Source organism: Opisthorchis viverrini, assembly GCF_000715545.1.
Source record: "Opisthorchis viverrini unplaced genomic scaffold opera_v5_675, whole genome shotgun sequence".
Classification (NCBI taxonomy): domain Eukaryota; kingdom Metazoa; phylum Platyhelminthes; class Trematoda; order Opisthorchiida; family Opisthorchiidae; genus Opisthorchis; species Opisthorchis viverrini.
In genome coordinates this window covers 72,514-99,129 of record NW_008752342.1, presented here as the reverse complement: position 1 = coordinate 99,129, position 26,616 = coordinate 72,514, and the positions used below count along the sequence as shown (strand labels likewise).

General features: G+C 42.8%; 1 protein-coding gene across 1 annotated transcript in view; it reads right to left on the bottom strand.

Annotated features, from left to right (window-relative positions):
* Positions 1-556: 556 nt before the first annotated feature.
* Positions 557-26,616, bottom strand: part of T265_15636 (hypothetical protein) — a gene marked incomplete at both ends in the record, with an annotated part of 36,832 nt that continues 10,772 nt past the window's right edge. The window contains 4 exons of the mRNA XM_009178825.1: positions 557-685; positions 6,284-6,325; positions 17,142-17,420; positions 25,846-25,887. Coding sequence (XP_009177089.1) covers positions 557-685; positions 6,284-6,325; positions 17,142-17,420; positions 25,846-25,887 — 492 coding nt within the window. The remainder of the gene's footprint in view (positions 686-6,283; positions 6,326-17,141; positions 17,421-25,845; positions 25,888-26,616) is intronic.

Here is a 26,616-nt window from a genome sequence, read left to right as displayed (position 1 = left end):
CAAAATCAAGGCCTGATACGATAATGAGCAGGTTGGTCACTTCAGAATGTCTATTTTACGTCACTGGTAACAGTGAGAAGTGTCCGCGGAATTACAGAAGCCGTAACAGTCGTCCTGAATGCAGACGTAAAGGTCAACCGAACATTACCAATTGCAAGTAAAGAATGCCTTTCCTATTCGCCTTACTCTAAGAGGAATGTTCACCCATCTATTTCAGTGCAGCACAAAAGAGCACTAGACTCATGTTTCGCTTTCTTTGAAGCCGTGCATACCTCTTTCTGCGTCAAGATATAAACTTCGTACCCAGCACGTGCTGGAAACGCATGATACGAACAGCTTCCAGGGTACCGATGACGCACCTGATTTAGCAATCGTGAACAAACATGCGTATTCACAGTTAGACGGTGTAAATTGTATGTTCAACCTTATGGTGAAGTAACACGCGAACTGAGGGTTATGGGCCATTTTCAAAGTGGAATGTGGTCTTTTGTCAATGGCAGCACAGTGAGCGAGCCAGCCGCTCCACCAGTCCCCACATGCTTCCGGCTACGCACCTCTGGTGCTCCAGAGTCTGCTGCGGCTGGATGTGCAGGGGTTGGTATCGTACTTCGTCTCCCGGCAGAATTATGCTTACTTGACTGGATACCTGTTGATGATCGCCTCTGTGAGATTCGTCTGGCAACGTCTGTGAAGGAGTCCCAAGAGCAGGAAGTTGACAGATGTCAGTTTATCGTGTCTGCATACGCCTCAACTGCCTGTAGCTTTGACGTCGTCAAAGACGCTTTGAATGTTCTGTTTGGGTGAACTAAAAGCTCACACGTCGTGATTGTTGCCGGAGATTCTAATGCATAGTTGGACAGCCTTAACTTATCCGAAATCGTCTTCTAGAGTCTTCCTAATGTTCCACTACAGCATACTGGGACGAGATTGCCACCTCTTTGCATAATGCTAGGAATTTTACTTGTGGCACGGGACCACCAGTAGCACTGAAGCACTGGGTTTCAGACCGATCGGTGGCACTTCTCAAGTCTCAGAGAAATATCTCTGACGGTCCCAAGCATAACCTGGTACGAAGAATAATAAGACTTCAAGTGCAAGTAAGCGTGTGGGACGACCGTGAAGTGTGGTGGGCGCAGGGAGTCAACGAAATGAGAGTGGCCCAAAAAGCTAGTAATGCCCGAAGATTATTTCATTTGATCTGTGGTCCCCGAAAACCACCGGTGAGCGAAACTAAGCATCAGAATGGAACGACCATCTCGAATAAAGAACGTCTTCACCAGTGGGCTACATCGAATAACAACTGTCGTGATCACCATTTGGCACTCATCTAGAACCCACAGATGAAATAGAACTCCGAACGATGAACATGAAAGCACCTACTACTTCAGGGGTTTACGGCTACATATGTTCTCTCAAGGGCCACCGAGCTCCTGGTCCGGATGACATCCTACCAAGATTGATAAAAATTGCGGGCTAAGTACTCGGTCAGCGTTTGTCCGATCTGTTTGCTTGCCTTTGAGAAAGGGATTCTGTCCCAGACAACCAGAAGGAATCGGTGATGGTCATGAGAACAAAGAAGATAGCGAACAAAGCTTGTTTTCTGTGATTGTTCATCTTGGTTAATGCATCACAAATTTATATGGTGGCAGAAATCACGTGGAAAAGGTTAAGATCGGGGGTACATACACTTTAGAGAAATAGAAATCAAAGGAAAGGGGGGGTGAGTCGCCTCTGCGAGCGATAGTATTTTGGGTCGTACCAGTCGTGATCGGTTCAGAGGTACCCGGTATATGATGGTGAGGACTTGCTCCTTGTCTATGACATGACAGGTTTCGGCCAAATGTGATGCAATCGCAATCATATACCGAGTACCTCTGAACCGATCACGACTGGTACGACCCAAACTATTATCGATCGCAGAGGCGATTTGAATCCGACTGCTGGATTCGCAACTTTGCATCCTAAAGAAACTTTTGCGACCTCTGAACTTGAACTGGCCTACGAAACATCCGGTCGTTGATGATGATGATAACGATATCCCCATAAGATTGTCAGAGAATTCTTGCCATGTGAAAAAATGCACCAGCAAACTAGCACTGAGCCAGCATCACAAACAAGACACCTCAAAACCCCATTTCGGCCACGTTAATAAAACAGTTCGTTCTTGGTGAAGCACAACCAAAACTCTTTCAGAGCGCCTGACCTATCCTTATCCTCCACATCTGTAGCTCCTGCATCGATGATTTTGTGCGTCACGCACTCTTTTATCTTGCAAAGAACTGTGAGTCAAATTAAAACGTAAATTTGTAGGACGCATAATTCACCATAAACGGTTATCCAAGTTTTCTACTTCTTCGTTGACCTCAGACTGTCACTACTTCGTCGAAATTCCTGGCAACTTGAAAAAGCGCATTTCAGACGCCTTGTGGACTGGTATGTTATAGTTTTCCAGCTCCAGCAGTGCTGGCCCACTCCAGGCTCCGCCCAGTGAAATAGACCGTCAGCTTGTGAAAGCACGTCAATCTCATACAATGACGGTAGTGTTTTACGGAGGAAAATGTTGGTAGATTAGGTACGGTAGGTGGTCATCGGCTTGTTCGCTGAGCTGGATAATTCTATGGCAAACGATTCATCATCAATCGGGGTGACATAATCAATGCATTAATGAGTGTAGTGGTGCGGTGGGTTAGTGGTTGTGTGTTGATTAGCGTGCAACTCCACGGCAGCTTTGATCAACCGATGCATCGAACTGGACCCAATTCACGCACCTTTACGTGCAAAAGACCAACATCTCAACCAACCGAGGACTGAATATTTGATTCACAAACAAAGAAACAAGGAACTCCTTGGAGTCGAATCAACAAAGGTCACAAGCCCGAACTTAGAAGGACAAAGGTCACTCCAACATCGACCAGATTACGACGGCAGGGGATGCCAGGCTCAAAGGTCACGTGGACATCGGCAAATGAGGACACGGGATAAGAGAGCAAGCAATGGAACCACCCAACCTGACAACTAATCACGATCAAAAGTCACACTCAGCTAGCAACACATATATTAGCATGAAACGTTTGCAACCTAACTTGCCCAGCTCAGCCAACAAGCCAACAACCAGAGTGTTCCCCATACGAAAGCCGACATAATTGGGTCTCTATAATGGAATCCGATATTGTGGGCATCGAGTGACGAAACGCTGTGTGCAGCTGTATAATCTTTATGACAAGGAAGCCTAACGTTGAGGTATCAAGTTCTAGTCAAATGCGGGACCAATTTAAGAGGCTTAGTAGTGTTACCGGTGGTGTCGGCTCTTCATCCGTTAGATAGACTTGGGCGAACCAGTTGCAAATTTCTGATTTATAAATGTGACAGGTAGGAAATGATTCCCCGGCAGCTCACTAGGTAGAGCATCGGTCCGACAAGAGTTCGGGAGCCTGAGTCCTTCCCTGGACATGTTTTCTCTGCGGTATCCAAACAGAATCGATAGGAATCTTGAGAGCATGGGAGACACCCAAAATATTACAGAAGGGGAATACTGGAGAATGAGTCCAAAAATAGAGTATTCCGCGTTTCTACGTACTTACAGATGAGAATAAGATGACTGCGGATCACTAGAGCCCCCTTAGGTGTATCAACGTCCAATGAGCTCACAAGAACATGTAAAGACCTCTTCAGTAGTCCCTAGTACTCACCCAACAGCGTCCAACACAATTTAATTAAGCCCAGAGACATGGAAAGTGAACAAGAGGAAATAAAGATCTCATCTTATGTGAGCTGTCAATGTGTGAATATCATTTCCACCACGACAGCGGTCACAGTGCTATCTGGTGACCGTAGAGTTCTGAATGGATCGCAGTAAAAGTAAAACATCCGCGAGATGCTCACCCTCTGCTTGAGTACACATCGAATTGAACAATGAATAATAGGAAGAATCGAAAGCAACGCCAAAGGAGCTTTTATTTTTACAGCTCTTCGCCGAAGCCGTACTGCCAAAGCTTTAGTCAAGTCAGTTACCAGAAGTTAGTCAAAATTATTGACTTATTATTTGAGTGACACTTCCATTGTCATCGTACAGAGTGAATTAGAACAAACGAGCACTTTCAATGGCATCAATCCCGTGTGGGAGAAAAACGATGGCGAACGACCTTCGTCGCTAGACTACCAAATATGCAGACACAAAGAATATGTAAGAAGGTCATCGCCCACAAAACAAATACAGAGTTAATACAGAAACCATCAGACTGTTTTAAATTTCCCTGGGACGACTGAGCTCAACCAGATCAGCAATTTGGTGATTAGATAAACGCATCGCGCTTATATTTCCGAAACCATTGCGAGAAAACTAGGGCAATATAATGTAAGTATATATGGCTTTGGACTAAAGAGCACACTGTGGCAAACATCATGGAGATCAAAAAGATAACCAGAAGTTGCAAGTACAATCAATGTCATCTGCATAAGTCAGCAAAAGAATGGTGGTAAGTACCCTGTGGGATTAACGGGCAAGAATCTACCAAGATGGGCCAAGGAACCTACACACGCTATTAAAATACAAAGTTAATTTTCTGTCTTCTTCCTACACAGAAACTGTAAGACACACCAGTTGAACTAAAGCAATGCCAACTTACTAGTTCAAGAAAGAATGAGCGTTAAGTGCCAGTTTTTGGAGGCCGGTCACATCAACGACAAGCACTCCAAACAAACACAAGACCGCTCTTAAACACTGAACCGTACAAAGAAGCGAAGGAAGCAGCAGACTCAGAATCAGACAATAAGCTAACCGGACCAGATTAATAGATTCTAGCATCTCCAAAGAAGAATCGAACAGGCTGAAGACCAGGATCAGTCGAGAAAGCACTTGTGCGATTCTATCATTTAGGCGCAAGAAAACGGGCCGTAAATTGAAAATGGGTCAATAAGAACGAAGGATAAAATTTACCAAAAATAAGAGACGTACAAACGACCAATTAAGTAACAGGAATGTTGAACACAGCGCAAAACAGATCGCAATTTGGCCAAGCGATACTAGCAAAGAAGGGACAAAAAAAGTAATGCCCAACGGACAAATCGACTGCAAGGATGATAGACCAAATGCTACACCATTTAGCCTACTTGTAATCTTGCACTAAACAACCACTCACGTTGGAGATTTAAGATACTTCTTGAAAGCTATGCAAACTTAGATGAGAAGCGATAAACTACCCACCCAGTAGCACACTGAAAAGTCTCCTCAAATGCTGACAAGACGTATGCAAGCACATTACCATACTTCGCAAGTCAGTCAGCCCGATCTATCAAGATTCCAACAAATTATCACATTACGTATACATCTGATATGAGAATGCTATCGTAACGAAGCACCTGTCCGAATTTCATCCGTGTAAACCGCACATTGTAAGCAACTTTGTTGAAATGTACCAATGCACATCTACAGTGAAATTCCACACAACGCACCCAAGCGGAAAAACGCAACCAACAATGAAGCGGTGCCGGAAAATTTAAAAATCTGGTTTAAGCTCACTGGGGTTTCAACAAATGAAATGTGGATTCAAGGAAAGTTCGAAGGATAACATTTGACGGACAACAAAATTGGTTAGGCGGTTTTATGAGCATTTGTCAATGAAAAGAAAAGCTGTTTAGATATGCTATGATATACGATAAATACATTCGTTTGCAAATTAATTTGGTTTTCGCGTGAGAGTCAAGTGAGCCTCTGGTTTATGATGTTCTGCAACTGATTGTGCTGCACACAGGCCGCCTCATGATTCAGTTGGCACGATATTAGTTGCATCACAGTATATTTTCGTAGAGAAAACTATTCACAAGGTTGGTGAGAACTCGTCGACAGCCCATGACCGGTTTTGCTCTTTTTGGAGCTCATCAGGTAGGCGCATTCCCGGAGTTTCCGTCAACCTTATTTTCTACTTGAACCCAACTTGGACTATTTTCGGCAAATATCATAAACGAGAGATTCGGTTGAGTCTCCCATGAAAACCAAATTGATTTTTAAATGAGTGTATTTCTCGGTGAAGCGAGTTTGCCTCACCTATTTGGAAACAATTATATCAGCAAGGACGTTTTTGGGATCTTGCTAGCCGATCAATACTTTGCGGCTGAAATGGGAATAAATAACGAAATAAACCTGTAATACTGGTTATTAGATTATAAACTCCAAAACGTAAACATGTGCTGGTTAGCGGTATCTAAATCTAATCCAAATGAACGCGTACGATTGCCTAATGGTCGTCGATTGGCTAGGCCCATCGATGCGTATCACATGACTCACGTATTCGCTTAACAAATTGTGTTGTGCGTTCAGCATATTCTTCTGAACAAAAAATGAACAACAATTTTACTGTGCTTCCTTGTAAACGAGATCAACAGCATATGCGCAATGATTCAACTATCGGATACGGCTGGAATAATAATTTCACGAATTCGGGGCGGTAGTGTGCCTGACAAATATTAGATCCAAGTGACACCACTCTCCAGGTAAATGAGGAACCCGAAAACGCATTTCTGAGCTTGCCTTGGGAAGCAAAATTATTTTAAGCCTTTTTGTCTTTCCGGAAGTAAACGGCGGTGTCAGTCTTATGAATATAGAGGAGAAATCGGGCTAGAAATCTCTCCGTCAGATTTTCAGTGAACACAATTGTTTATCACCAATGAACTCGACCTGAAATTTCAGAGGATGCACCCCTCCCCACTCAAGTAGCTGGTGTTAGGTATTCCAGAGCTGCTTAACGCACTGGTTTGGTAGTGAGGACACTTTGAGAGTTGCATCCGGGAGGAATACCGGACGTACGCTAAACTACCGAAAAACACCAAACAAGTCTTTCCTTCTTGTCATCACCGTACACCTCTCTGATGAATCTGTCTAGATAAAAATGGAAATGCTACATACTATTCTTTGCGTGGTTGTTTCAAAGCATGTTGTCTTACCGTCTTACTGAGCTTCAGCCCACGTTTCAGCAAAGTGGCTCTTGTTCTGCCAGCATATAATGACTTGATTCGTAATCGTGTAAAATGACCGAATATACAGGCGTGAAGGAAATTAAAGAGATATGTAATAAATATATATGAGTTCACTTCTGAGCACACTACCGGGGATTTACTTGATTAAATCATGCGGTATCAACTTTTTGAAAATTCGTCTCTATCCTGTTTTCAAAACAATGGCGAACTCTGACATAGTATTATGGGTTTTGCTTATCAACGTTTCCAGGATATTTTCAGTAGGAATGAAGTCACGAGCTGGCTATTCCATACGATACTGAACCCAAAACAGTCAAATAACCGACTTAATGATGGGTTCGCATTACTGCGATTTTCCATTGAAATTTTGTTCAATCTTCTTGATCCTGGCAGCAAATGCCAATAAGAATCGCTTTATGCTTTCCACATGCACCTATTTCTTGGTCTGTTATGGTTGGCATCCTTAGCCAACTCTTCCGAACGAAAGTGAATCTTTCTACCACCACCGTAATAGTTCACTGGCGTCTGTTTCGATCACTTGTGGGGTTGCTAGTGAACAGAATAATAAGTCAGGGATGAACACCATTCAGCCTGACATCCAGACAATATCAATTGAGATATAAACTTGTAAGTGAAGCCAGACCATGCTGGAAAGTCCAGAAGCACAATGCAGCTGTTATAATAAATCATCATTAGTGCGCATTTCGATAGACTCGCGGGAAATAACTTACTCCAGCTTAGTAAAAAAGTAAATGTTGATTACACACCAGAAGTAATTAGGTTAAAATGGCATAAAGAACAGTGCATAATTGATCGAAGCAACCAGCAGACATATTAGTTGAATCCACGCCTGATGCTTGCCTAACTATTCGGGATCAAAGGGTTTGACTTATCTAAACCAAAAGACCGTATGAGATGTCAGATCTTCAGTAGCGGGGCTGATATTCTTAAAAAAGAACTACGGGGTTCCCAAAAATCAGACCAATAGTTGCTAACTGTATGTTTTCTCCACTATGCTCAGGAAATCCACCTGATAGGCTGTAATGTGATGGCTGTCTTGTATTTCTCGGTTGGCTAGCAGATTATCTGTTTTCGATCCTTGGAAAGGCCACAATGGAATTCCGTTTTGGGTATATCTAGTGTTGGAGAGGCCCAGAAATACTAGCTGCTCAGGTGCGTTGACTGGTCGTTGCTCACATGGCGGTCGATCATTTCGATTAACTCCATAATTAAACGTTTGGTCATCAGATGAGGTGACATCATTATTGCACAGCTGTTCGGGAGTGCACGATCCTATGCTAAGGCCGTGATCTCAAAGCATGGAATTGATTAATTAGCCTAACCGCATGATCTAGGTGTCCTATCTGACAGATAACGTGTATTCTTATTCACCAACGGACGGTCAGTAATAACTGCGGTGAAAGCGAATTCTACGAACTTCACCTGCGTTTCTTCAGTAGTCGCAATTGGGCAGTAAACAATATATTGAATCGGACGTGGGCAGACAATATAGATAGGTAGACCGTGGTTCTATAGGAAAGCAACAGTAAATTGTGAGGAGAATTAAAGAAAGGCTTGCGGCTAGATTGAACCTTGAGCAGTTAGCAACATAGGATGGCACACGAAGGGCAGAGTGATATCGGACAAATTAAACGGGAAAAATGTTGTTCAGTTCAAAGTAGGATAAATTTTCAACAACAAGCCCAGAAATAAATGTAAACAAATCCTTTGTAGAAAAACGGTTCGGGTAGAGTCAACTTTGTAAAAAATAGGACGGTTCAGTCTTGAAACCTGTGCAGTCACCGGAAGGGTGATGAATTAGCCTAAGAAATAGGGAAGCAAATAATTACGTCACGTAATTAACAGGGAGTTTACACGTTACCTTTGTGTGTTTTTATGGTATTTGAAGGGCATCTTCGACCTCTTGGCATGATTGGTTAATTGGAAGACAAGGTTTTGTTGATTTAAGTGTTTTCAACATGTGGTGCGTTGCGGTCCCCCTGCCTTTGATTTCAGTGGTTATACAAAAGCCTATCATTAGAAATTTTCGTTCCTAGATTTGACCGGCCTCTTGTTGCGTTGCACTTTAATCTTCTCAAGAATGTTAGGCTGGTTGCACGATGCTATTTTCTCCATTCTTATAGCTGGTGTCATCGCCTCCACCGGTTCATCTGGTCCTTTATTTAATCGACTGAACGTCTAATCCAGTCATATTGATCTGTGCGTCCATATTAGGTGTGTTGTGCAGTTTAGGGGTCTGTAGTTCTGACCTGTTTTTCTTAGCGGTTTACAAATTGAGTCGGTTTTGATGAATTCATTACCGACTTCTTCCAAAAATTCTTATACCTTCTGTGTTCTTGACTATGCCTACGTAAAAACGATCTCCCGTTCGAAATCATACCCTATCAGACCTCTGTGCCCGGAGATGAGAGAAAAGTGGCTAAGCCTTTTGGCAGCTAGCTTGTGTTCAGTTATTCTGATGGACAGCTTCCTTCGCCTTTTCCTCTATATCGTTTGTTGCATTGGATCCTGTATATGATATTGTTCTTCATCATTGTACCTAACTTTCCTTTCGGTTATTTTATTGTTTTTCTCTATGGAAATTTGTTTTGTTTGCTTCCACTATGAGCTGTTGCATCAGTTATGTTTAGCATCGTTAGGGCTCTCCAAAAGAAACTATTCGATACAACTGTTCTGGAAAGCCTTGTTTAGGAAGTAAGAAATTGGGAACCGGTCACTCAAAACAAAGAACAAAAATCTAACGAGAAGAAAAATACTGAGAACAAAAGGTATCAGATTAACCAGTCAGATCACCGTAAGGTAGACCACAACACAATGAAGTTCAAGAGAACGCTCTCTCCTAATTGGCCAAACACGTTCATAGACCTCAAATGCTCTTTCAATGCTATATTAATCCAGTGCGTTAAAGAGGAAGCATCCAAACAACTGCGAGCTGACGAGAATTCACCATTTGGCGACTAAAGTGTTTCAGGTTGCCCGGCAGATCAACGTCTTCCTGGGTAACAATCAATAAACATAGTATTAGTCAGCATGCCCTTGTATCCCCTACCTACTGATTAACCGATACCTGCAAAATAATATGTTTCCAGGGATTTGGCCGTTCGTTCTGTTTTCCTCAAACTTTAGCATTTCATTTTTCTAGACTTCTCAGATCCTATACTCTACCGATCAAGTCATTTTACCACCTGACCCTGCAAAATATCTACCCATGTGATTAGATCGAGAAAGTTTCAATAGATGTGGTGGCTTTAATAGATATCTCGTCCTGTAAATTAGAGCAGTCAATGCTGAAAAATCTGAGAAGCACTGTACAGCTTTTTTATTTCTAATGGGAATCATTAGCATTGAGCGTCTCGTAAAACTCCGGAGAGTTTTGACCCCATGGCCAGCTGCTTGAATGATTAACTGCTCGGTCGCGGGCTAACCACCAGTGTGATAAGTTGGCACTTAGGTGCAGTTTAGAACGAAGTGGACAGGAGTTTTCGTTATGAGAGGACTTTCTAATACTATATTAGTGTTAGTCCCCCGTGTTCGTAAATTACATTCATACGAGGTTCGTGGGGCTAACCTTGATCTCGTGCCAAAGTTTTTTAAACATAATCGCGTGTGACGGACGCCCTGTGTCTGAGTTGCGGGTTCTCTTCAGGAGAACTGGAAACTTCCTGTTTCCCCCTTACTTGTTCGACTATGCCTGTGCGCTTCCACCTCATAGTTTCCTCCACATCTTAGAAATGGTCCATCACGATTTACCAGATTGATAACGGTACGTAATTTTCTCTCCTTTTTGTTTCCTGCGGTGCAGTTTCCTGTTTATACTGATCACCATTTTCGGTTGGCGATCAGGCTTGCCGAAAAAATATCATAGATCTAAAGGAAGGTGAGAAGGAAATTATTGTTGCACGCCTTAAGCACACCAAAAATGCAGCTACTCTATTCATGGTGTAGCATATTTTGAAAACGAAAATTAGAACCTCTGAACTTACTTCCAAAAGCAGGGTAAACATTGACAAGATGATTACGTTTAAGTTCAGTTTCAAGTACGACAAATTTAAGAAGGTCTCAGGGTGAATTCTCGACTTCTAAGAGTTCTCAACCGTAGTTCTCCAAAGTACTGACCAAGTACACCTGGTGTGTAGGTCCTGAACACACTCGGATAAAAAAACGCCATCTGCAATTTCTTGTCTCTAAAATGTTTCAGCTCTTTGCTTAATTCGTGTTGCTTGTCACGTCGAAGCTCTCTTTTGGCCTCTAGGGAGAATGCCATCACTATGTGTTCCAATAACATAACAGTCATATAAAATACCTGGGCAAGTTCGGAGGCCTAGGGGAACGTTGTTGTTTCATGCCCATACTTTCACAATGGATTCATTCTGGCCAATAATACACTTTGGATGACACGAAACGAAGTGGACTCAATCCTCCCTTCGTGAAACATGAAAACGTTGCTTGTTTTGCTTGCTAACCTCAAAATAACCGAGGTCAACTGTGGGTTTTCCATGATTTATTTTTATCAGTGTTGCATATACCCTTAAACTGGACATCCAGTTTTGGAGTAATTTTTTAAAATAATGGGGTGGCCTGGTGCAGCACATCCAGTTGCCTGGAGACATCAAAACCGCGAGATTCAGCTGGGTTCCAGGTGAGTCTCTTGAAAAACCAAATTTGTTTGCAAATGGGTGCATGTTGCTGACTTCGTGCAAGTTGGTTTCATTTAGCACATAAGGTTGACGGAAACTCGGGGACTCCGGCTACCAGATGAACCCCAAGAAGGGCGAAACTGGTAGTGGATTGTCGAAGAATTTTCAGCAACGTAATGAGTGGCGCATTATGAAGGTTATAGGATGCTTCACTAGAATTTTTGGTGATGGAGGTGATTGCGTGATATTGATAGTGCTTATTTATTGGTTTGTTCGATTGCAAGTTATCCGCCATTACTGTTACAACTAATCAATTCGCCAGCTGGCTGCTGAATGGTTAAATTCCTCCTCTTCGTTCTCTGCTTGTTTAGTTTTCAAAAACTATCTAATGACTCTAAAGTGGCCGGTTAGTCACGATTTGGCTGGTGCTAAAATGGGAATCTGAGATGTGTTGCCTTTCCCCTTTGTATGCATCTGGTTGGTTCGCTGGACGCGTTCAGCGTGACATGTTTCTTGCTTCCATGTGATTGAGCCGTTTTCTTCTTGCACCTCCGTTACTATAAGTCTGAATTGCTTCTACAACTGGATTGCTGCTACAGTAGTTTAAAATCTGCTTCATGCGTATGTCTTTGTGGTAATCACCTATTTATATTTAGCCCTGTGGTGCTCTCTTTACTAGCGCATCTATAAACGCTGATTTGTTGTTTTCTTCTGTTCCTATTGTAGCTCCCGGAAAAACGTTATTCAGCAATTTGTTCGCTCGTGGTAATCGTTCTATGTAGAAAGAGGTGTCATCCACATTTCGCCTCAATTGTATTGGTTTGATATATGGTAGAACAACCTGATCCTTTTTCGCATTGCACTGCCTGCAACGAATCCCCAGATTAGTGATCTCATTGGCACTGCATAACGTTTTCCACTGAACTCGAGCTCAGATCCCGTAGCTCACAGATTTCTCTCCCAAACATTCGGTCGGCGGGAAACATTCGGTCGCCAGATATTGGTTGTTACTAAAGGAGGACGAAGCAGAAACAGTGCAGGTCACATAGTCCTAGATAAACAACCATCCATATGATTGCTGCAGATGTTTTGTGGCCCATATCTACCAATTTATAATCAGCACTTGTTTACTGTCTGGCGAGCAACAGTTTTCCGACCAAATGTTTGCAGTCTGAATGTCCACTAACACCTAAATCGTACGGTAAACGGAATCCCTCAAAGAGCGTTCTGATGATAATTTGTCCGGGAAATCTGTGCTATCTTGCTGACACACGAAGGAATCGATGGACTAGACCAGAATCTTTGTACAAAAGAACCATCAATGATGCTCACTGTTGTGAATAATGCCCAGGTCAGCTTCGGCCTACCAATAGATATCTGCATTTTTGTCCGCCGATCTTATTCTGTCCAGCTTATTTGTCATAAGCTGCGTCAACAGCGCCTGTAATTTAACCACTGTGAAAGGGAGCCCATTGAGCCGACTACTGCCTACAGATTTTGCACCTGTAAAAAGTGACTGCCGAACTTGCCAGTACGATAAAATGAGCTGTTTCTCTGCAGTCATTCGTGGATGGCTCGCAGCTAACTAACTAAAGTTCGTATGTGTTCTGGACGTGAGGCGAAGTCTGAAAAAGACACGCATAGCTAGTCAAATGAATATGCTATTGATTCAAATGAATATGCTGTCCAGACATATATATTTTTTGCTGTCCAGATGTGTAAGTGCATCGTTCTCGACAGTTTTCATCAACGGCGTAGGGCTATTTCGCACAGAATCTCTGCCTTTACCATTTTTATCTACTCTTTACTGAGCCTTTTTCTCCCTCATATATTTATGACAGTTGAGAAACTGTAGGGGTAGTACCAGCGCTTGCTGTCAGTGACGATGATGATAATTACAAGCTTTCGTAGGTAGAATAACTCAAACTAAGGCTCATGGACGGACAAGGTAATGTCTGGAGGTAATGTCAACATACCAATGTAACGCCGAAAAACCTAGCATGCAGCACAGCTGGTTTTCCTCCATACTCGCAACTTGATTTTCAATCCTAACAGTGGGGTTAACACTCTCCCGAATATGGTCTATAATCGTTTTGCTCATGAGTACCTGCATCTTCACAGGAGACAGTTCGGACCTCGGATAACCAAGTACCTACCCCTGAAAGAATGGTCGAGTCTTCCCGTCTGAAAACGGTTTAAGGCCATCCTAGCAAACAACGTCCGCGACAGTGCCTTAGCCTTCGATATTTTGAAACACATCCGAACCCCGATGATTTCAGTTTATTAAGTATATCACCCTCGCCAGGTAAAAACCTTAGGTTTTCGCGCCCATAGTGAGAATGTTGTAGCCCGATGAAATGTAGGCAGATGAATTAATCTTTCCAGCAGTAAATTTGCTAACTTGTTAGGTTATTAAACCTAATTCGTGGGATACAACTAAAGATATTAACTGTTTTTCAACACGGCAATATTCCGCGTTTTTCAGTTGCAAGTGTGAACCAGGATATACGGAAACGTTTCACATTTTTTACGGCCCAGCGACGAACAGTGGCAAAGCACCAAGAAATAGGTATTCTATACTACAGGTCCGCAGTAATCACCGTTCCTTATAATTGAGCAAACTTGGCAATCTCTGGATTGAACTTTGTAAGCATAACACCGGCCAATTTTTTTCTGAGTATACCACTTCTCAAATATCCAGGTCTCGTTATTTATCCGAAACAAAATTTCCTTGAAGAATCCCAGGGATTGATTAAAAAGGATATTATGATGGTGATACTGTAGATTACAGTCCACAAGTACCCAACTCGATCTGCGACACCATCAACAAAATTGCGTCTTTTCTCAAAAACTAACTAAAAATACGTGCGGAAGCTGCAAACGACCCCTACAGACCAACACAGGAGACAGAATGATGAAGCAAATGTGGGAATCGTATGGCACACAGCTTTTGTTTAACAATAAAAGTGGATAATCAATATGAATATAGATATTATCTGTGAGAGTGAAAAGAATGATGACTTGGCTAGCAAGCCAAATGTTGTTTCCCAAGAACTAGTTTCAAATGCATCATAGCGAACAATTAATCTCGCGCAACCGGTGTAAGTATAAGTGTTATCCACTCTTATGACGGCAGGTCAATTTACATTTCTAACTTCCGTCTAGACACTACCGTTTGTCGCGTCGTCAAGATGGACACGGCTTCAACTACCATTAGGGTCTTTTGTAAGCTTAATCAATGAAACCGTACTGAAAGTCTTCTAGACCAATATATTGCCTAATTCCTCTCCAAAACGTACCTCATTGTTTAAGGTCACCATACCAGTGGAAGTTTTTCACTGTTTCATCAAGTCACGTGAAAAGTTTGCTTTTATGACGGCAAGATAGCATTTGTGATAGTCGAGCTTGGCGCTCTGCCAAATACTAGACACAAAACAGTGCCGCACAACCATGGCTTTGTCCGATAAAGGGTGGAGAAAACAGCTACGAAGGCTGCCACTGTATTCACTAGAGCTGGCCACTTATGATAAAAAAATGTCGCCATGTAATTAACAGACAGACACTCAAACGGCAGCTAGGGGCGGCGCATTCATTGTCTGAATTCCGCTTCGGACCAGGTAATCTATCCGAATTATCACTTCATATTGGTGAATTCCGCTTCGGACCAGGTAATCTATCCGAATTATCACTCCATTCATATTGGACCTTCACTGATTTTCTGATTTGTTATCCATTACGAAACTGTATTGGTCCGCTGAAACTGACTTCGCTGATCTACTCAAGTCATCCATCTCCTATGGAGGCTGTTCAGAGACGTTGTAAAGTAGCAGCATTTCCACAAGGTACTCGCTCATCATTTGGTGACACTTGTAAGCCATTTATGGTCGCCTGGACCTCCTGCATCTTTTTCGGGTTGGTATTCCCCCTAAAAGGTATATAATTCGGCAGTTGTGTGCCTCAAATGGGTTTTAGTCAGAATTCAGTTGTACTAACCAACAAGCCCAAGGAAAGAGAATGCGGACGAGTTGCGAGTCAGTCATGTAAGAGTAATATCGTTGATCACCGGACTGATCTAGTTCAAGTCCATCGATTTAGCCCACCAGTATATGATCCCGTGATACAATGACAATCATTCATTCTACACAGTCACTGAATTATATCGAATATTTCACAGGAGTGACCTTAACTATGCTGTCACGTGAATCGCAAACTCCTTCCCGTGGAATCTGATTGATTTGCAGTTTGATTTGCTCTGGTTGCGATTATGTTCCAAGGTATTTTCACTGACGTGCAGAAGCTTCATCAACAGTTGAGTTAATATAAACACTGTGTGGCGAGTGAAACTGCGTTGAGTTTGGACGCTTGTGGTTGCTACATGTGTATGAGTTAACATTGCCTATGTGCACCCTAGTTGATTGTTGGTCGCTTGGGTGAAATGTGGAATGGAAAGAATTGACAAGTTTTGGATCTCATTACAGGAACATACTTCAGATTCAAGGGACAAAGAGCGAAACAGCTGGAATGATCTCCGGTGGAGTCACCAGTTTATGGACTCGTCCACAGAGCAATAAGGTTGTAACTGGAAGGTCCTTCGCGAACAGCCAGTGAAGCGAAGCTCTGGATGTTCTGTTTGAGGGACACTTTCCTACGGGAAGAAAGCGGACTACCTGGTAGCTCTGAAGGAATCGGAATTGAAACGCTGCGTGGAGCTTTTATTTGAGGTCACCAATCGGGGAACCCGTCAGCAAGTGGTGGCGTGGTATGAACTATGCCATTAGGAGACAAGTGATACTAATTGCGCTGCAGATCAGACGATCGTGACCGAAGGGTGTACTCATCAGCCACCAGCCAAGATGTTGCAGGTTTGAATCCTCTTAGAGATTCCTGAGATGCGTGTAGCTGTGGATGTCCAACAAGAATACAACAACTTTAAAGTGCTTCTCAGCTTTTTGACGTAAATTTGCTTAATTGCGCAAGAAAGTCTCTACAAGAATCTCTCTATCAGCAAAGAGTACATTACGTTGAATATGCACTCGACCTGTCACCAAAATAGTAAGCGAGCATTTTCAATACATTCGCCATTCAGCATTTTTTACAGGGTTTTAAAAATTTGAAACGCAACGTTTGCGAATTTTGAGACAAGAAGCGACCGCACACCAATAAAACCTCAGAAGCTGCGCACGAACTTACATTGCTGCTAATATCTGCCTTCTTGTTAAAACACAAAACATATAGAACATTGCTCTAAAGATGCCACTGAGGGTGATCTGAGGAAGAAAACTACTGAAAAGTCACTTTTATTTTCGGGTGGTTGGATCAAAGAACAAAGCTCATATTGCAGCCCATAATTTCAGAAGACGTTGTAGAATCGTCCGATATTCCTGTTACCGCGACGACAAACAGCGGCTCATGTGGCCAAACGCTTAGAATGGTCTTGGGGAAGACGATGCGAGAAGTTCCGTGTCGACCTACGAAAAGGTGAAATGACACGAGTGATCAAGCGGTGGATACTGCTGTCGTGTTCTCCACAATGACAATGGTGCTATAACACAAAGCTGATGGCTTGCGGGGACCTGAAGGCTTTTTAAACGGGGATGAATGTCGCCTGAGTCGAAGTGTACGGGACAGTGGTTTTCGGGACCATTTAGTTATGCTTTGTTTGACTGTCTCCGTTGTCCCATCATCGTTCAGGTGTACGCGTGCTTCTAGAAGGTGACTCTGACGATGAGTATCCAAAACTGCACCACGCATGCGAGACTGGTGGTAGCGTCGTTTGAGTTCTGCCGTAACCTAAAAGACAAAACAGAAAGACGTCATCCAATGTAAGTGCACTCGGGTTAGTGAAAAATGGAGAAAAATGAAGGATTAAAAAGGGATTAACTGGCAGAGTTGTCTTCAGAAGCCTCAGAAAATTTTTACCCTGCGCAGGATCTGGTATCTAAAAGCGTACCCAATTTATTAGTGTCCTTCAGCATCGGACCAAAGTTCTATCCATTAGCGCTTGTATATATTTCCATATCCGCAAAGCTGCTCAAAAACTAAAGCATATCAGTAGAAAGGTGTGTGAAAACGGCTCATATAAAAGGGGAATGGTGGCTACCAGTCACAGCATACCACTTGAGATGGTGTGAAAAATATCGAAAGAGGGAGTTGATACAGCAAGTAGGTGTATACGAAGTTTTGGGGCACTGTCAATGCTAGTCTCAGTTTAGTGGTTCATCGATTTAGCCTCATGTCACTGACTTCCAGCTACTTGAAAGTTTACAGTAGTTAGAGTGGGAATCAATTTGCACGAAAGTTGGCGGTCCTTTGGAAGGTGAAACCACCTAATAAATGTATTCGGGCTCCGAAATTTCTAATATGCCGTACACGTAGTCATGGGGTGAGAACGGTGTATGGGGGTCCTAGCTTTGTAATCAGTTCTCAACACAAAGTAGAATGGCTCTACTGACGACACTTTCGGATTGTCGGCTTACTGCATGAACACGGAGTTTCACGAACAACGGATAACTGTTGTTCAACAATCATCCAACTGCGTACCCTAATCTCCACACCGTCAAGTCTCATCGCGATCGCTATCTAGGTCGCGTCCAATATTGGTGCATTCTCAGTGTGTCCCACTGTTGCCATATTTCGAATTTCCATATCGTAAACGAAATCTCACTTCACCTAATTTTGTTTAGTTCTGGTGAAAATTCGTGCATCCGACAAATTTGCCGTTGCTGAACACTTGATAGTTTCATATGGTTGAGTAGTACCGAAAATAACCGTGTTCCTGGACTACGTTCTTTTCAACCAGGTGAGTGTGCACCCTCGTACAGAAATGAGTTACATGAGGACCATGGATTTAATCCAATGAAAAATTACATATATTGATAGGGTGAAAGCTTTTCAAAGTATCCAACCATATTATTCGTCTTGCTTTAAAACCGAAATTGCGGGCAAGCTAAAAAAAACTGTCTTGGTGAATCAGCAAAATCCACCATTAAAAAAGGGAGCCATTGAGGAAGAAACCGCAGTGTTTTTAATCCGAGTCAACGTGCCATAAATATTTATAACTTGGTAACGCATTTTATTGAGCGTTTATTACGGATAATAGTGAGTAATAAATAGCTCACTTCCAAGGCAATATAGAACGTTTGAGCCAATGGTCAACTTAGCTCAAGTCCCTGGCCAGTGTTTGGCAAAATTACTTCTAAACGATAGCATTTCCAGAGCTTTTATGCGTTTTCACAACTTTTTTCTCCTTGAACCGTTTTACCTGCAGTTTCAAATGCTTGTAGATGTAAACCAGACCATTCTTGTGTGACGGTGGCTTAAGAAAACAGACCCGACTGTTACAAATTGTGATTCATCGTCTTACAGTCGAATAGTGTGCACCTGTAGGCAGCTGGCTACCTTAAACCACAAAGACCAAGCTTGGCGAAGCTTAACGATGCTACAACTATTCGTACGTTGCAACTTCAAATTTTTCTGTGCTTCGTAATCTTCAAAACTGGGTTATTCAGGTTGTGGTGCCAACAGTTAGTGGGTGCATCTGCTCACCTTTACAGGGTAAATTTACCACAAGTTCATAAACCGTTCTACAGTTAGTTACGGGACGTTACTCATAAGCCGGGAAACGTGTGTGGTCAATTAGACTTCGTCCTTCAGCCGAGGTCCACTTTCAATTGACTCCAGATCATTTAATTGGAGATTCCAAGTGATGAAGTTACTGAAATTAGTGACCCTGGGGATGCAAGCATTTCGCGTTGTTTGCCTGGATCGGAATCATCAGTGCCGTGTGAAACATGTTTATGAGTGTACAACTCAGACCAAAAGTTGGAAAAAAAGAACAAAGTAACGGTGAGTGTTCCTTCACTCAGTCGACGGTAGTTTAGTAGTCAAATGAACAACTGTTTTTGAACACATCGACCGGGTTTTGATCTTTCAAACGCAATCGCCGTAGGGATCTTCGTCACACGCGGTGACGTGTCAGCAACAGACGTCAACCAAATAACGACAACGGGAAGTTCGGGTTGGTAACGAATGTTAGGATAGGATTTGAAAACTAGCCTTGCCCCCAAACTGGATTTGATTAAGTGGGTCACTCACTGAACCCTGCACTGACGATGTCACCTCGATTGATGATGAAACGTTTGCAATTGGTCAAATGCATTGGCATCTTACCTGAGCCAAGTTTTTGTGCCACCTCGAAACCCAGAATTAGACACGAAGCATACACCAAACTGTAGCTTGCGATTATGTGATCGATCTAATTCAGTAGATCACTCCTTTTCCCAAGGTGATGGTCTCTGTATCCCGACCGTCACTGTGTCATTCCCTGATCATTGTAGCAGGGCTCTTTTTCCGGGCTAATTGTCGTTTAGCACATGATGACGGCAATTATGATATAGGTGTCCATTTTAAGACTGATAGGTTCCACCGAGTTTTTTATGCTATGATTTCTAACCAAACCACCTAATTTGTAAGTGGCAATCCGAGATCCTTGCTTTTACTTTGTCGTGTTTACTTTAGAAAAGATGCTTTACTATATGCTATAGCTCTGGCTGTGAACGACAGTCTGAATGGTCCACTTGCATGCAGCTAGAATTGTTTGGTTTGAGTTAGGAGCTCCTTAAATGGATATTCTTTTATTGTCTTCTGAAAATGAATAAACATGAACAATTACTCAGTCCATCAGCGTGTTTAGTCACGTTGGCACAAACAGATGTGGAGACGGCTTTCCAAAAGCCATCAAATAACACAAAGTCGTTAATGAGGAAAGATACTCATTTCATCAAGAGGATTCGCATGTAACCCCTGGTGGTTTTGACTTTCCAGGGATTTACATGTCAATGTTCGTTTCGTTATCACTGAAGGCATTTTACTTCTGATGAAAATTGCTTTCCTAACTAAACAGTCGCAACAAGTTGCTCAGTGAAGCTGAGTAAATTAACTGGTTGCATTCTAATTGGTGTGAGTTGGGGATTTATCACATACTCATGTAGAGCTCTTGTGCATACTGCTTCCGAAACAGATTCTCATATCAAAGACCTCCCACTGAATTCGACATTTGAGATATCAAAATAGCCTTCCTCCACAAGCTATCCTGGTTTGCTGGTACTGTAAAATAGGTTTAAAACCGAATTTTTCGGAAAAACTTTAGCAGCATTTGTGCTGTCAGGCTGTAATAATAACAAAAAGTATCTCCGAGCAGTGTTGCTAGTTATGAGTTGAGGAAAGGTTAGTTTTTGTCTTGGGAACTTGTGCAAAGTCCCCTTAAAACGACGAGCGGTGACCTGTATATAAACACCTATATAAACACCCAGAATTAATCGGGGGGTTTGTTCGTATCCGTTGATTTTATTTAGCTCAGTAATGTATATATTTATACTGTATTTATAGATACTACACTTTCAGGTAACCGTCTCCTACATTAACGGTAACTGCCGTATTAGCTCATGCATCGAACGAGTGAGCTGGAAAGAGACTTTTTGGATTGCGACGTCACTAAACACAGAGCCTTACCACATTACACATCCCGAATGTATTTCCTGGATAATGAACCGTTCGGCCTTTATTCAAAATATAGTGTCTCATACCGCCACAATGATACTGGACTTTACCGCGCTGTGACGTTTTGTGAACCTCCATAGCTCATTAGGCTGTACTGCGGAGAGTGTGTATCATCTACAGGGCTTCAAGTCGGTTAATGGATAGATGTCTGACCAGTACAGTTTCCTGCTCCTCTAGGTTGGGAGTTGAAAGGTGTTTATCGGCTTGCTATGCTCTGGTGTGGGCACCGATTTAAGTCGTCAATCTGAGGGTTCTTTGGTTCTTTCCGGTTTATCTGGCAACATCTGTGAGAATGAACCCTAAACGGGCCGATATTAGCTGCCTGTTTACTGCATCTGCCTACCTCCCAAAGTACTGCAGATCTGATGCAATCAAAGGGAGTTGTGTGACGCTATAGGCGCCTTATTGCGGCGGGGTAAGAGACCAGATATTATGGTGGTTTCCGGGAATGTGAATGCTTATGTAGGTTTAGCGTTGCTAAGGCCAAATTGGGTGGTCGTCGAATCGAAACGCGCTGGCAACGGCAAGCCTTCAATAAAGTAATGGGCTTATTTCAGATTGCTTCAATGCAGTACTAACTTTCGAAACGAACGAATCTAGATGGTCACGTGGTGCCCCTCATTCGAAGTTAAACTCCAAACCTATAACCATTTGCTGTAAGGGGTGTGGGCCAATTACTGACCTTCGCTCTTTCTAAAACTCCTATATGGATTCGTATCACATGCTAGTTTGTTGATGCTCTCCTCTTCTCTCTTCAGGGGCGCGCAAGGTGCTCCCACCAAGTCCCCCCGTCGAGAGGCCCTCAGGACCCGTTGTAAAGCAAGTCCCGTTCGGACAATACATCTTATTTTAGCTCTTAATGTAGCGTACTGTCCGCAACTCCGCAAGACTCTGGGGACCTTGATTATGTAACGGTTTGGCCGAACGGATATAGGCACTGAATTTCGAGTAGCACTGTGACGCTTGAATACCTTCCACTTGATCGAGAGCACAATACCATTTAACGGGCTGTTGCACATCAGATTACAAAGAGCGTCTGCGTGGCTCCATCTGATACGTGGTCCAGAAAGCTCAAGGAAAGAGGCCGGAAGCCCCATGAATGTGAGTAGATTATTCAATTGATGTGAGCAACGGGTCAAAAGAAGATTTACGTAAGCCAAACAAACAATGATAGCACTGCCTTTCTTATCTATAGCCAGTTCGACCGGCCACCTGAAGTCGCTCAGTCGTCAAAGCAGCCATGAAAAATGGTATTGAAACCCCCGAATAGTTCGAAAAAAAAAGCAAATGCCTTTCGCCCCTCAGTCATCACAGAGCTACTGGTCCTAACAAAATCCAATCAGCTCTGTTCAAACATGTAAAATCCTCTGCACATCAGATTACAAAGAGCGTCTGCGTGGCTCCATCTGATACGTGGTCCAGAAAGCTCAAGGAAAGAGGCCGGAAGCCCCATGAATGTGAGTAGATTATTCAATTGATGTGAGCAACGGGTCAAAAGAAGATTTACGTAAGCCAAACAAACAATGATAGCACTGCCTTTCTTATCTATAGCCAGTTCGACCGGCCACCTGAAGTCGCTCAGTCGTCAAAGCAGCCATGAAAAATGGTATTGAAACCCCCGAATAGTTCGAAAAAAAAAGCAAATGCCTTTCGCCCCTCAGTCATCACAGAGCTACTGGTCCTAACAAAATCCAATCAGCTCTGTTCAAACATGGAACTAAAATCCTCTGTCAGTGTTTGTCTAACCCATAAGTATGCACACTTGCGCAAAATTTCATAAATATTGTACACTGTTTGTATTAACATATTTCTCAGTGTATGAGAGCGATTGTTGAGCTGTCCAAAAGCTTTCTTACAAGCGGTAATATTGGAAAATGATATCTAATCTCCCCATTTTTCCGGTTCCGTTATTAATCAGATAACAAGGCGAACAATGGTAGGTCTCCGAAACCCCAGCATTCTCATCTCTGCTAGAGAGCACCCTGTTAACCTGCAATATGCCGACGAATTCGCTCATATTTTTTTAAAAGGAGCAGAAGGCGTATTACTTAAAACGCTGACGAAATTAATCCAGACCTTCAGCATGTGATTCGCGCCCACGTGATTCAAGGTCGTGCCGCAGGACGTACGATGTTTGAACACACAAGTGAAAATTCAGAAATGACGATAGAAATTGTGGAACACTACATATGTCTTGGGAGTTGCGTCAGCTCTAATGGTATTGCCGTAGAAGTGAACGCACGAGTCTCGAAGGCCTGACGTATATTTTCCAATTTGCGCTACTGTAGCATCAAAAGGGTATACTTCTGGATCTCAAAGAGCATTGCAGGCTGCATTGTGGCAAGGCCGTGAATAGTAACCATTTCGTGCGAAGAGTCTGGAATAACCTGAGGTCTTTGACCACTGACATCTCAGAACTATGGCCAAAATTTACTAGAATGGGTGAATTCAGTGCCGATTTCCGTACCTAACTTGGAGTGGTAGATAAAGGCAGAAAGAAACAAAGGGTTTCAAGAGTGCCGTTGGTTCCGTTTAATCCGACCCCACAGGCTGGCATGTTGGTACCTGTCAGATGGAATGAATAGCTAAGTTTCTTCATTGTTACTCACCCGCGTTGGACGACGTCAACCTAACCGATGTCCTAATGTGTCCATTGCAAAGCTGGTTAGAAGATGGTTACTCGTTCTCTCTCGTGATACGAAGATACTTGGCACAAGTTTCCCACCACTCCACCCTCTTTCTCCTAAGCTGATTATTCCCAGATGCTGTATAACACCGGTTACCACCGCTGTGCTCTCCTCTACGACAAACAGAAAGCCTGGGAAACGCATGGGCTTTTAGAGCTAATTGGTCTGCTGTCGTGATTAGTTCTGGTCAGCCGACCAACCATTAACTAGGCGAATGGTCCAGTTGAGGAATTAATTTTTCTAGTTTACTTATTTCGAGGCCATTTGGTAGGCGCAAAGTGGTCGAACGTGCTGGTTTTTACCCCGCCAGACCATAAGGAATGTGAAACAAAATATTTCCTTTGGGAGTTAATGACTGGCGCACTTAGAGTTGGTAGATTCTTTTAATATTTTAAATAATTCATGAGATGGGAATTGCGGCAAGACATCCATATGGCCTGTTTTCCCGAGAAACACCTTTGAGGGAGTGAATAATGTCTAACCGAGTTGAGCGACTCCCCTTGAAAGGATGACTAGGAATCACCTTCCGATATGCATTCTTTACTGAGGTAACAAACTTCACTTTGTTGATCCCTTTCTCCTACCTTTTATATTGTACAACGCGATTCCCCCTTTTTTGTTATTTTGGTCTGTGCCTATACCACCCTTGTTGTTTTTGACCTGAACATAAACCGTTCTTTGACCTTGTCATCGGACGTGTCGTTTAAGTTCACACGTGGTTTCGCTAGCTTGTAAACACGTGGCTCCGAGTCGGCGTGGACTTTGAGACCCGTTAGGAATTAGCAGTTCCTTAACCGGTGTATAGAAGCCGGCATAGTCCCACGATTTGAGGTTTGTAAAGCTTTATCATTTTATTATTGTACTTATAGTACCGCATTTGTAGATAAACCTCCATTTGAAAGAATTGGCTTTTGGGGTTTTGCGCGTAACTCGACGTGGTTCAACAGATTGCTGGAATCAATCTATACACTTTGCGTCCTAGTGTTGTTCACCAGCCTTCGTGAGGTTGCAAGAAATCTCCAGTCATGAAGCTTGATATGAGAGAGAAGTTTGGTACTTAGGTTTGTTCATTTGGGGGTCAAGTGGATCATTGAGTATAGCGGACTTTTCACCAACCTACTCGTGCTGTTAAGTGGAGCAGAAATACGCATTGATGGTTTTACCAGCCCAGATTAATGATGAAAGTTCTGCATAAAAATCGCCAAACACATCGAGCAAATATACTGCTAACTTGCAAGGTCTATTCTAATCCTTGTCATCTAATTTGAAAATTACCGGTGATTTTCTTATCTAGGTGAACCCGTACACGAGCAACTAGACACAATACACCATAAAACGGAAATGTTCTCACTGAGGAACCGAAGTATTTTACCCATCTGCAACTCGAAGAGGATAAGTTATCATGATTTTTTTGCGCTGTAGTTCAGCTGCGTCGTCTTCAAGCGGGAACTGTTCCTGCGTACGTTGGTATGCGGGTAATTAAATATAAAGTACCGGTTAGTTCAAAGTGCACTTTATAAAGAAGACCAATGCGGCGAACTGTCGATTCAGCTGGGATTCTGAAACAACCTGTTGTTAATTAGCGTACAACCATCTCTGTGTGGTGTCACACTGTGTGAATTGCAGCAGCCCTTCCTCATTTCTGGACGGTTCCTCTCTTCAAGGGAGCTGCCAGGCAAAATATTTCGCAAGTTCAAATCCTCCCTTCAGTGGAGGTATTTCTATCGAGGTATTTTCTCTAGGGAAGGGAATAATGCTTTTCCTCGGACCTCCACTACGTAGTGACGTGAAAAATACGTCGCTGTTCACCAGGGGACCATGAGAGCCAGAATTGTTGATTTGAATTATTGTAAATAGCTAGGAGCGGATTTGAAACTTCACCAATAAAGTAACAAACAACTGGTCAAAACTTGACTGGAATCCAAGGTCATCTATTCTATCTGGACGCCGTAATAAACAGCATGACTCACCTCTTTATTCATAAAGCACAGGATTAAGGCTGCACAGAATCCCTGAAATGTAGAAAAAAAGCAAGTAGGCCATCGGGATCGAATAGGAACTTCACTAAGAATGAAGCAATCATAGAATATACGAGCGCGATTTCCAAATGGAACTATCAGCTTCCCCATACTTTTCTGTCATGCAGATGGCCTCGTTCACGAAAAGCAAACCTAATCTACCTGAAATGCGTTAAAATGACTGCGTGCGAGAGGGAACGCTATCAAGCAGAAGGATGGACGCTGAAAGGCTAATATAACTGCTATGTGTATATTATGCATGCATTAACGAAACGCCCTTATTTGCAAACAGAATTGCTTTTGCGGGATACTCAGTAACGAGACATTCAGCTTGGTTCCAAGTGAGTCTCCCGCAAGTTCGTGCAATTTGGCTTCAAGTAGAACATGACGGTGATGGAAACTCGGGGGACTGCACCTACCTGATGCGCCCCAAGAACGGTGAAGTCGGTCGTGGGCTGTCGAAGAATTTTCAGCAACCTTATGTGCAGTGTATTAGATATGAGTGTTTTTTGGCCAACCAGGACACGAGTAAATGCCTCGTTTGTGCTCTAAAACGTGTGTGCTGCACACGGTTATGCTACTTTAGAAACCAAAATGTACATGATCGGAGGAACGCAACACACAACGGTGTTCAAAACCCTGAGAAATTTTACTGACGTTTCGCGTTTCTTAAGTCTCATCATGTAGAGATAATCTTCTTGTCTCCGTCAACTTTTTGTTCCG